The sequence below is a fragment of the Austrofundulus limnaeus genome, unplaced genomic scaffold, assembly GCF_001266775.1.
Source record: "Austrofundulus limnaeus strain Quisiro unplaced genomic scaffold, Austrofundulus_limnaeus-1.0 Scaffold1360, whole genome shotgun sequence".
Lineage (NCBI taxonomy): Eukaryota > Metazoa > Chordata > Actinopteri > Cyprinodontiformes > Rivulidae > Austrofundulus > Austrofundulus limnaeus.
In genome coordinates this window covers 38,113-50,253 of record NW_013953762.1, presented here as the reverse complement: position 1 = coordinate 50,253, position 12,141 = coordinate 38,113, and the positions used below count along the sequence as shown (strand labels likewise).

Genomic DNA, 12,141 nt, shown 5'->3' with positions numbered 1-12,141 from the left:
TTTTACTCTTCGTCCACACACAAGCTGAAAAAGAAAATTCGGAAACAAGTCTCATCAACTGAATTTAGTAAAAAAAAATGGGGATACTACCCCKCTCCCCCCCAGCTGAATTGTACAAAATGTCCCACTTACAAACTTAGCATRCTTGTCAAGCCTGGGTTAATATTACACTGTTCTTAAAAACCATTACAAATCTCAAATAATCAAGCTTCTTTATGTAACAAAACAGAAAACAAAGGACGAGGGCTGGTTCAAATAAAAAGGCACTCAGTTAAATAATGCAATAACAGAATTCTTTATTTACAAGGCAAATAGCATCAGCGAAGCCATATTAGTTCACAACTTGCATAACTGTGGTTTTAACTTCTCTTGTATATCTAATTTTGCATAAAACGCTCACACATGCGCGCACACACAGACACACACARTTGGGGGGTACAAAGATCGGATCGATGCAGGTTTTAGGTGCGACTCCTGTGATGGATGCGGGTGGGAGCCTTCTTCAGAGAAGTCCATACAGTTTAGAACATATTGCTTCAATATGTGTTTCTTTTTCCATCGTTGACGTAACCCAACACAGAGGAGAGCAATGATGTGGGGGTGCGTTAAAAACTGTGGCAGAGTCGTCAGCAGCTGATAAGAGTTGAACAACGATGCACTCATTCAATACTGTACACCAGTCATTATACAATTTTATACAGACAGCAGAAGAATTCATTTACAGGAAACAGGAACAGACAAAAATCTAAGGCATTACTCTGGGAGCGGGGTTAGCGTTTAAAGGTTGCATCTTAGCTCTAAGAAACCAGCAGACAATACAAAAGGGCATTTAAAGTTCTTTAAGTTAAAGAGGAAAAAAAAGGTTTTGTTTAGTGAGTCCAAAGCCTGAATATCTGTACGTGGGCAAAAGGATTTATTTTGCACCGGTCCTCATTATAAATGCTAATAAAAATCAAATAAAACGCACTGCTACCACATGGCTTTAAGTCAGTTCAAAATCTCGACAATCTTTGGGAGTTTTGCAAAGGGCTGTGAATCCTTTAAAATGGCTCAAAAGGCTTTTCTTTCTTTCTTTTTTGTCTTTTAAATATATATATTCCTGCAAAGGTGGATTTTTACAATCAAAACAGCACTGAAAATCTCCTGTAGACCCCCGCGACAAAAAAAAAAAAAAAAAAAAACATCTGCAGGGGCAAACCAGAGTGCTCATGCAGCCTCTCTTTGTCCCGGAACAGACCTGCTACAGCTTCAAAATTTCATACAGAGAGAGAAAAACAATAAAAAGCAACAAGTGGAGAAGAGCGTGACTGCAAAACACCACGGAGGGAAATAAGTCACATCCTTAGGCCTGTAATGACGATACATTCAGAGTGACTCTCTTCCTGTTTTACAATGAAGCGTCCGCGTCAGACCCGTTAAGTGACATCATTGGAGGTTTCCTGGTTTGCGTGGGCCTGGTGACGAAAAAAGGGACTGAAAGGAAATTGAGAAATCCAATTGAAATGTGAGGATTATTTGGCTTGCTCAAAGTCTGTCCTGGGTTAAAATAGTTTATATAAAAAACATTTTTTTTCTTTTTTAAACGTTTGAGGTTAGAGAGGATGATTTGCTTCGGATGCGACGGTGAAGCCATCGCAAGAACAGCGCGTCATTACCTTTAGAGTCGAACGAACTCGCCTGAGGTCATAAAATATGGCTAAGTGTCTGTCAGAGCAGGAGCCTCGTAAAGCATGCAGTCTTAACTCTGACCTCTGCGATAGAAGAAAGGCTGGAGGAAGAGAGGGGGGCGCCTTTTAATACGGGGGGGTGCGGATAAACCACCTCCCTCTCCGGATCTCAGCCCGGTGCTGCATAATTTAATAAGAGCGCTGTGTGTGTGTGTGTGTATATCTGTATGTGTGGATTGTAGACTTTCTTGGTACAAACTGCAATAAAAAAACCGTGTTTAATACTGCATCCAAACGCAGAGCAAAAATGTGTCCTTTTTCATATTCAGGAAACTGTACAAAACTTACAAAAAACAAACAAACAAACAAAAAGGAGGAAATTCTCAAGTAATTGTTATTGCTTGTTTACATCACACCAGAACAGTTTGCACCTAGCAGCTTGTATGAAGCACTTTTCACTCCAGACGACAAAGAAAGCACACTTTTATACTTTTTGAGTTACCGTATGGCTGTGTTGAGTTTTTTTTTGTTTTGTTTGTGTTCTATGCTAAAGGCAGAGAAGCAAGCCATAATCTGTACACTGTATACACAGCACACCCTTTTACAACCCGCCCGACTTCTCACAGAAACCCCGCCCCTTCTTCATCGTACCACAACGTCAGGGTTCCCGAAAACCAAACAAACAAAACAAACAAAAAGCTAAATAACTGCACTACTTCAAGAGGCAGCTTTGACCAGGATGGGAGAACAAAAACCCCTAGTGAAGAAAATAAATAAGAAAGAAAACATTTTACTTATCTGTATGTACAATTCATTTTAAACCATATTTGATTTTTCTGAAACAACCGGACCAAAGCATAATCCATAATTCAGGTTAATAGAAGAATCTTCTCAGAAAGAATAAAACCGTTACTGTTAAAAATGATAGAAAAGTGCTCCTTTTACACTTTTAGGAACCGTCTTCTTGCTACAAGGATAAAGAATCATCTACAATAATTAAAATGAATCTATACAGAAAAATAAAACTTAATTTAATACACTATTTAAACCTCTCGACTAAATTAGTCTAATCATAGAATTTCACTCCAATCATTCTTCTGCAGTGTTTATCAAGAACAGTTTTTTTTCTTCCTCCTCCCGCCACGTCGTCACTCTACATTTGAATTTTCACAAGAATAAAAAACTAAAATAATAATAAAATAACAAACAGCAAAAAAAAAAGGCAAAACTGTCCTGTTTGATCTCCATCCATGATTCCGAACGTAACCTGGGAGTCTTTGCTGCCGTTTTGAAACAGAAAAACAAACAAATGTAGCCGGAGGAGAAAATGAATCAGTTTGAGTTTGAGACGAGATTGTAAATGGCCGCGGTCCACTGAGAGGAATACATTCATCAGAACAAAGACCCCGACGCTTCTGCCCAATTTCATGTCCCCCCCCCCTCACCTCGCCCCCTCCAGGAGGCCGACAGTAAGTCACACTACGGTGAATGCGGCTGGACAGGCAGATTCATCGGCAGGCTCTCCTCCAGGAGGGGTTAGGTAAGTTGGCTGGAGGTCCTTCCCCCGGCCTTCTGCGCACTGTGTCTATATGTGGTGGTGGTGGGGGACAAGGGAAGGACGAGGGGGGGTTCAGGGCGCTGGCCTGGCTGGTTCGAGGGGCAGCCGATTAGTTTGCGTTTTTGTTCTTACAGGGCCGACGAGCTCCTCGCTCCAGCTGATCTTTGAAGATTGAGTCGTGAGGCTTCACGAAGGTCAACAATATTTCTGCAAAAAAAAAAAAAATTAGTTCAGATTTTTCATTAAAATAACTGCATCAAAACTCAAGACTCTTAAGCAATTACAAACCAACAACCTTGGTTGTAAAAAAAAAACGATAATAAATAACACCACTAAATCACAAATGCATGTACTAATGGGCTAACAGTAAATAATTAAAATAAACTAAGTGCCAATAATTTTCTATAAACCTGAAAGGTGAGGTAAGTCCAGTGACACGTTACATCAGTCTGGAGTGCAGACAAGCAAACGGCATCGCCACCATTAAATATTCATCAGCCTTTACTGGCTTAAAAGCATTACGGCCAACATTTCAAACACTGAGCTAACAACGCCAGAGACCAGGGGAGACAAATTAACTTGGTTGGAATTAAATGAAAAACGCAGCAGGAATCAAATGTTCCTGACATGAAAACATCATCGCTTTCGTCTGGGAGCGGACGAGTAACGTCTGCTGCTTGTGTGAGGATCTCAGTGCTAATCACATCCCTGTCTAAGTTTAAACCATGTAGAACTCTGACCAAAAAAAAAAGTTACGTAAACTACTGAGTAAATTATTCACCAGCAGGGCTATTCAGTAACAGAGTCTCAGAATAACAAACAACTTTAAAGTACAAAAAGAAAAAAATTGTATAGGTCTTCTGGACGGGTTCTTCTRTAATGAAACGTTTCGTCTCTCCTCCAAGAGACTTCTTCAGTCTGAGAGTTTCAGGCAAKATTCYGGCTTTTAAGCKCTGCCTCCATGTGACTGATACTCACATGGCTATCGTTGACACCTAATTAACACTTATTGTTAACAGGGGGTGGAGTGATACTGGCAATAGCAGCACTGTAGGAGGGGGACAACTGAAACCGGAGGCCTCCACCTCTGTTTAATGATGGACGGTCTTAAACAGAGGTGGAGGCCTCCGTTTTCAGTTGTCCTCCTCCTACAGCGCGGCTATTGCCAGTATCACTCCACCCCCTGTTAACAATAAGTGTTAATTAGGTGTCAACGATAGCCATGTGATGTGATGTATCAGTCACATGGAGGCAGTGCTTAAAAGCCTGAATTTTGCCTGAAACTCTCAGACTGAAGAAGTCTCTTGGAGGAGAGACGAAATGTTTCATTAGAGAAGAACCCGTCCAGAAGACCTACAATTTTTTTCTTTTTGATTTTTTTACCTGGATTACTGAGATGCATCAGGACAACTTTAAAGTACCTGTGGCACCAAATTTTTGTAATGAACATAAATGCATTTTTGGAAAGATAACATTGATAAATTATTGCAAAAAAAAATTTATGTCACTGACATGAACAGGTGTTGAGATATTTGCATGTGAAGTAAKAGGAAGTGATGTCAAAGGGGTATGTCTGAATGCTATAATAACTAACAGACGGTAGAGAAGAATCTGATGTTTCTTTAGATTATTTTGAATCAGAGAGAAATGAAGAGTCAAAGGTCAAATATTTTTTTTTCTATYAACAAAAAACAGGTTTTCTTTTCTTCAAAAGTCCCCCTTTGATGTCACTTCCTGTTTCACATTAYCTGAGCCAAGTTCAGAAGAAAATATGCCGGTTATGTGACAAAATGGATAAAATCATATGTGTTARGTAAAGTTTCTTAAATGTAAAGATGTTTTCTTTGACTTTTTGCATTCGAAGGACGTGCACGTCACATGCACTTTGAGCAAAACAGCTAACAGATTACAGGTGCGCTGTGGATGGTCAGCCTGAGTGGAACGTACCTGTTCTTGTCCCATGGAGGGCAGGCCAGGTGAGGACCCTGACGCCATGGATGTGATGCTCATCTGTCCCGCCATCTGACTCATGCTGCTGGGTGCCATGTTGGTGCTCATGGAGATGCTGTTGAGGCTCATGGCGCTGCCGTTGTACATGTTGCCGTTGTTCTGCTGCGTGAACTGCGGGGATGTCTGCTGCTGCGGGAATATACTGAGGACAGGAGTGGGAACACAAAAACACGCCCGTTGGATTCTTCTGCTACAGTCACCGTCGAAACAATGTGTTCAAGTGTGCAAAGCTCCCACAAATACAGACTCCTGACTCGTCTCAATCTTTGTTTTAAAGAATTCTTTTCTACGTTTCTTACTTTTAGTTAAAAAGTTAACTGGAGTATTGCTTGAACAAAGGATTTTGTGTTATTGTTTCAATTTAATGCTGGAGAAAAACAGTTCAAATGTATTTAAAAGATTTAAAAAAAAGATTCATTTAGAAATCAGCACACATTTATTAAAAAACTTACCTATTTTCAGTCTCAGACAAAAAAGGTTAAAAATTCCAGATTTTTAAAGTTATATTTCTATTTTGAAACAATAGTTTTAAGACATGTGACAAAATCAAGGTCCGTGGGCCAAATGTGGCCCGCCATGGCATTTTTTGGGGCTCGCAAGAGCCTCAAAGGTGAGTTAATTATTTAAAATAAGCGTATCCTCCTTTAAACTGGCCAAACTACACCTCCCATGATGCATGTCCATTATTTTACTAAATGACGACATCCTACCACTAGGTGGAAGTAGACAGTGTTCAAAACTAACTTTTGTTGCAGCTCATGGTGTGTTCCAGTAGCACTGGACAATGGAAATTTCTTTTTCTCATTCGTAAATTTAAACTGGAACGCCCCCTACAGTGGATGTTTAATCACTCGTACAATTAGTGCATCTTTTGTGCATACTGTACTTATTAAAATTAATGTTTATTTGCATGACATACGTAGTAGAGCTCTTTTTTTATCATTGTTTATATTGTAACTAGGTTAGCAGCAGCAACACAATCACCTGTGGGCTGACTGGAATGTGGTTTCATACGGTTAGTTGGGAAATTACGTCACTACCACTTCCCAGTTCCAGAATACGATTTAAATGGAACGCACCAGAAGTTGTAGGAAGTGGGAATTTCCCACTTACAAGTTGTAAATTTAAACAGTGTGTCTGCATGTCAGAAAGTGGTGTGGGAGAGTTTAGAATTCAAGATGGCAGCTACACAACAGTGAGTAAAAAACTTGAACGTTTAATATTTCTGCAGTACTTACTTCACATTTAGTCAGTCATACTTGTGGTACCTTTCAGTGTTTTTAGGAGGACATGCTAAAACCTGTGTCTACGCAGGAAATACCACGCAGAGCTCAGCCGCAGCAATGAGACGAGGAGTGTGATGTTTCCTGTTTAGTCTAAGTTAAATTCGAAACGTCAAAGATAATTAACGCTCATGTGGCCCTCGGTGAAAACGAGTTCGACACCCCCCGGTTTACTCGTCGCCCTCTTTACCTGTTCCCTCCCATGTTGCCCTGCGGCCAGCCGTTCATGTCAGGAGAACCCTGGAAAGCAGWGTTCTGTTGGCCCTGTTGAATCATGGGGGACTGAGTGTGGGCCATGCGGGGGGACAGCAGGGGGCTCTGCGGCGTGCTGGTTCCTCCAAAGCTTGCGTCTGCCTGTTGGTTCATACCTGTGTGGGATGTATATAAAAATACACATCAGACAGAATCGCAAATAAACTCATTTACTGACAAACGAAGGAGCGAGGAGGGCGTTAACATTCCAGATGATCTGCTTCAAGATGAGGCTTTTGAAAATCAGATTTGGAGTAAAAAAATAAAATAAATAAAAACATGAGGATTATTATGACACAGAAGAGAAATTTCAGTTTGCATTCAGGGTTATTCACAGGCAGTTAATGTCTCCTACATGCACTGGAACAACGAAACAGGAAGAGAGTCGATGAGGGATCCAAGGGAGAAAACCCACAAAAAGAAATAAAATAAGGGGATAAACCAAACCTGTCATCAGACAAATCAGATTACAGACATGACTTAGGTGTCAGAGTGCATCCTGCCTGAATTAGTGAGCACTTGATGCCCTCTAGTGGAGTAAAAACGAATCATCACATTTTAAGCCTAAATCGAAATCTATAATTGGTTTCATGAAGACAGTGAGTGACTGCAGCATGAGTCAACGAGTGATACATGTGGTCATCATCATCATCATCATCATCATCATATGAATCAGACTAAAGAGTGATGCTGTGCTGCTACAGTCACACCAACACAGATACATGATGTCACACACACACAAACACACACACGGGGGCTCTGAGGTGTGTGGTGGGCTGAGGAGTGGGAGCAGTACCTGAGTTGGGAAACTGAAAGGCACTGTGCTGCATTTGGGGGCTGAGTACGGCCCCGTACTGTCCGCCCATCATGTTTGTGTTTCCCATCATCATCTGAGAGGAAGAGGAGGAGGAGGAGGAGGAGGTGCCATGCAGATGGAGCTGAGGGGTGGGGGGGAGAGAGGGCAGGCTGGGGGAGAGAGGGGAGGAGAACGGGCTGGTGGGGGGAGGGGACGAGGCCAGGCCTGTACTGGTACCGTAGCTGGGCGGGTAGGGGAACTGCGGGGGGGTTGCCTGAGGATTCCTGGGGCTGCTCATGCCCACGGCGGCCATGTTGGGAGGCAGGGTGGCTCTCATGGCCATGCTCCGCTGCTGCTGAACCTGCTGGGCCTGTCGCACCTGCTCCCTCTGCCTCAGGTGGTTACTCAGAAGTTCCCGCTGACGCTGAGCCAACATCCGAGCATTGATGGTTGCCTGGAAGGAGCAGAAGGAGGAAGTGGAAGGAGGGGGAACAAAAAAGGAGAGAAATGTTCATGTTCAAAGCTTCAAACTACACCTATTCTGAAACAGTTGGGATGTTGTGTAAAGTGTAAACAAAAACTGATTATTAACAATGATTTGTGAATCTATTAAAAACCAAAATAAACCTAAGTAATTACAAAAAGCTGTTTTAATTGGTTTTAAATTTGTACCATTTACCTTTAGGCTTTGTTTGTCTCAGCTTTTTAAAGGAAACCCCGACCAGTTGTAACATTAGACATTATTTGATAAACATTTACTCAACTATAAAAACAAGACCGTAAAAATACTGTAGGCTATTTAAATTTTATAAATTAAAACATATTATATTGGCACACGAACTGCACCATATTATTAACGCCACAACTCATACAGAGCATGTTGACAGGCGAGAATGTAGAAATGTGTGAAATGTGTGAAACTTCAAATTTAGTCTGTTGGTGTTAGCTTGGGAGCTAACACTAAAGCTAACAGGCTAAGCTGGTTTTCTCCTTCCACGAAGCAGCTCCGTTGTCCTTCATCCACATTTTCAGTTTCAGATTGAGTCATTTCTACATTCTTCTCTCAGGCAACTCGTTCTGGTTTCATCATAATGCTGATCGTCAGAGCTCACACCTGAACACCTGGTAAACCCTGCTATGCTCTGCTGCGTAAATAATGTGGTGCAGTTCGTGTCACTTTTTTTAATTTATAAAACTAAAGCAGCCTACAGTATTTTTACATTTTTGTTTTTATAGTTGAAGTACAAGTTTATTAAATAATGTTTAATGTTCCCTTTAAAGATATGTTGCTACCATCAAATTTAAAATGTATCTTTTGTTTTCCTCAAAAAACAAACAGTACTGTGATATGTTTATTCTGGTCCACTGTGACCTGATAAGATTTTAGACAATGTCCCAACTACTTTGGGATTTCAGTTTTATTAGKAAATCCCTAACTGTGTCAAGTTATATCATAATGACAGAGAAGTGACATAATGGTTGTGGTGATGTACCTGGGTTGGAGCACTGGCTCGAAGGGGTAGGTTCACATTTGACCCACTACTCATCTGAGTCATCAWTGGCTGACGGTTCTGCTGAGACAACACAAAGAAATGACGTGTAACTCAAACAGCTTTACTCATGATTTAACTTTGTTCAAACTGTTTCAAATTTAAAATAATCTCAATTTTTCTCATAAAAACAAGTTTATCTGATGTAAGAATACACAATGTAACTAATACAAGTTGACTATTTCCCTAATATCAGGCAGCCTTAAATTAAAACATGGAATCTTTTTGCACATTTTTACAGAGATGGGTTAAACCATGGCTCGCAGACCCCTTAGTGCAAACATGGGCAAACACAAACCAACTAAACTGTTGACCTAAAGGAGAATTGCACAACTCATATCTGAGCTGCAAAACATCAGATTTGAGGTTGCAACAGAGTCAAGAATCAATAGGTTGTATTTATCACGTCTAGTCGTGTCAGGGTGGTCTCGCTGCATTGTGTACCTGTTGTGACTGTAGCCGGTGCTGGAGTTGCAGTCGTAGTGTGTTGGGCTGGTTGGGGGCTACGCCCACAGGCCTGAGTCCCGGCCGAGGCTGCATTCTCATCATTGGGTAACCCGGCCGCGGACCCATTTGGCCGGACATGGGGTGAAAGCTGGGTTCTTGAAGGGGAGCCGCGGGGAAGCCCCTCGGTGCCATGTGGGACGGTGGAGGGCCGAACTGCTGGGTGTACATTGGGGGCTTCTGGTCTAACATCATGGAGGGGTCCTGTGGGAACTGGTCTGGCTCCAGTGACTGGCTCTGAAACAGGCAGCGACGAATACAGCAACCGTGATGAGATATCCCCAAAAAACCTTTAACGTCAGGGCTTTTCAACTGGTGGCARGTGGGCCACATCRGGCCCACATGTGACCAAACTCTGGCCCATCAACTGGTTCATTAATCTCTTATCCCAAACTCCCAGTTTTATACTTGAATTACTTTAAGTTCATTCAGTTAGACGTGTGATATCTACATCTGAATCTTGGCTAAAAGCTGGAAAATAAAACACTTCTATGAACACTCATGAGAGTAAAAACTACAATCAGCTCAAGATAAAACTAAGATCATTTAGAGATGTCAAAATAATATGACATCACATCGAAACGAGGATTAAGTCTAAAAGTTGTATGTGGAGAAAAAGGCAGACATAGTGTTTTGATTAAAATACTTGCAAAAATTACATTTTGTAAAAATATAACAAATAAATGTGTTATCAATGTATCATTTCAATGAACTGTCTGAAATATTATCCTAAAAATTTTTTTGAAGCACTTTTTTGAGCGTTAGCAACAAAAAAATCTGATTGAGGAAAAATGCCTTAAAATTTTGAGATTTTCCCTGTAACCTATCAAAGCTTTTGTTTCTTTCTAGCTGGGAAATCTCAATATTCAATTACTATTTGAGATTTCATTTTTAAAATGACATAAAAAAATCCTCATTAAAATCACATAAAATTAGGATTTAGACCAAATATTTATGTTTTATTGTAACCAACAAGACAAATTAAATAATATCTCTGTATCTTCTAATGATATCAGGATGACCTCAGTATCAAAATGTAACTTTTAAAGCCAGGAATCTGAAAATATGATTAGGTAATTCTGACCACATTTGACTTAATCCTCATTTCAATGTGATGGGTCACATATATGTGTTAAATAGGAGGCATAATGTGTAATTTTTGTTTTTGATATTATATTAAAATCATTACTTTCATTTCATTGGGTTCTGCATGTTACATTCATGATTAAATGCAGCAAAATAAACTAATTCCAAAGGTAACARTAGTTGTTTATTTACATGACATTAACTGCTGGATGTTCGGCCCCTGAGCTGTGGGTCTGCAGTAGCTGTGGCCACCAGAGAAATTTAGTTGGATTTAAGTGGTGAATGTGATGATGCATGTTGGGAAAGCTCACCTGTTCAACCAGGGCGGGGATCCCAAGAGCCCGATCGAGCTCCTCCAGACCGTCAAAGTCTTTCAGTGCCGTGTACAGCTGGGACATCAAGGCTCCTTCATCCACCGCGCTCCCATCAGTACCGAGCCCCGGGTTGCAGAGATGATCATCTTGGGGTGCAGATCTGAGGAATACCAAAACAGAAAAAAATGCTTCGTTCATTTTTTTTATTTTCTATATCACAGAAATGTTCCATATCAAATCTTAAAYAGTCCCAGCTCACCTGTTCTGGTTTACAAAAACAGTCTGATCGATTGGCATCATGCTGTCCGGTAAAGGCGCCGTCTGGTTGGGTGGAGCTTGTTGTTGGGAGAAATGGTGGCCGACCAAAGTAATGTCCATGTCAGGTTGGGCTAAGAGACATTAAAGAGATTAAGACAAAGTGTTAGAAAGTCGACATGGTAATAAACTGTTGAGACAACATGAAGACAAATTTCTGTCAAAATATTTGGAGAAAAACAGCACAAACATTTTGATATAACTATTTATTTTCTTAGTCATTTGACAAACCACAAGGTGGCATCATTTACATCTGTGAGGGGCTGGTYAACAATATTTTGGTGGGCTAAAATCTTCACTGTGCCTCACCAGCATCAGAGGTCACAATCAACAATATTTGCCTGTTCTGGTCTGACAGTTTCCTACTGTAGGAACTTCATTCTAGTTGCTTTTTCCATGGCACACTTCATTATCTTTTGTTTCCCATTTGCCAGTGTGTTGCTTTAAAATGTTTGATTAATCCTAAATTCATGCGTGTGAAAAATATGGGGTGAATTCAGGGTTTTGATGCCACATCGTGGTCTCACCGTTGGCCATCATCGGGGACTGGAGCATCGGCCGGGGCTGGCTGTTGGCTCTTATTTGAGGACCCATTCTGCCCTGCATCGCATTTTGCTGTACGGGTCCGGATGCTCCCAGCGGAGGCGCGTTGGCAGAACCCACCCAGCCCTCCTGCTGCATGCCTGGCCGTGGACCACCTGGAGCCATCAGCCCTAAGGAGAAGCGAGCACACACAGGGTTCCTACAGTTTAAGCAAAGTTAAATTTAAGACCTTTTAATGCCAAGTGAAATTAAATTTAAGACCT

The 12,141-nt window shown here is 41.1% G+C and overlaps 1 protein-coding gene across 3 annotated transcripts in view; it reads right to left on the bottom strand.

The window, feature by feature from the left end:
• Positions 1–271: 271 nt before the first annotated feature.
• Positions 272–12,141, bottom strand: part of ncoa2 (nuclear receptor coactivator 2) — a 39,632-nt gene continuing 27,762 nt past the window's right edge. Inside the window, exons 12-20 of one of the 3 annotated variants that reach the window (XM_014031981.1) lie at positions 11,863–12,048; positions 11,280–11,409; positions 11,018–11,180; positions 9,561–9,857; positions 9,060–9,140; positions 7,567–8,020; positions 6,709–6,886; positions 5,173–5,377; positions 272–3,432 (exon numbers count right to left, since the gene is read on the bottom strand). In XM_014031981.1, coding sequence (XP_013887435.1) covers positions 3,421–3,432; positions 5,173–5,377; positions 6,709–6,886; positions 7,567–8,020; positions 9,060–9,140; positions 9,561–9,857; positions 11,018–11,180; positions 11,280–11,409; positions 11,863–12,048 — 1,706 coding nt within the window. In that variant the 3' untranslated portion in view covers positions 272–3,420. The remainder of the gene's footprint in view (positions 3,433–5,172; positions 5,378–6,708; positions 6,887–7,566; positions 8,021–9,059; positions 9,141–9,560; positions 9,858–11,017; positions 11,181–11,279; positions 11,410–11,862; positions 12,049–12,141) is intronic. The other 2 variants (XM_014031983.1, XM_014031984.1) reach the window with 2 other exon arrangements.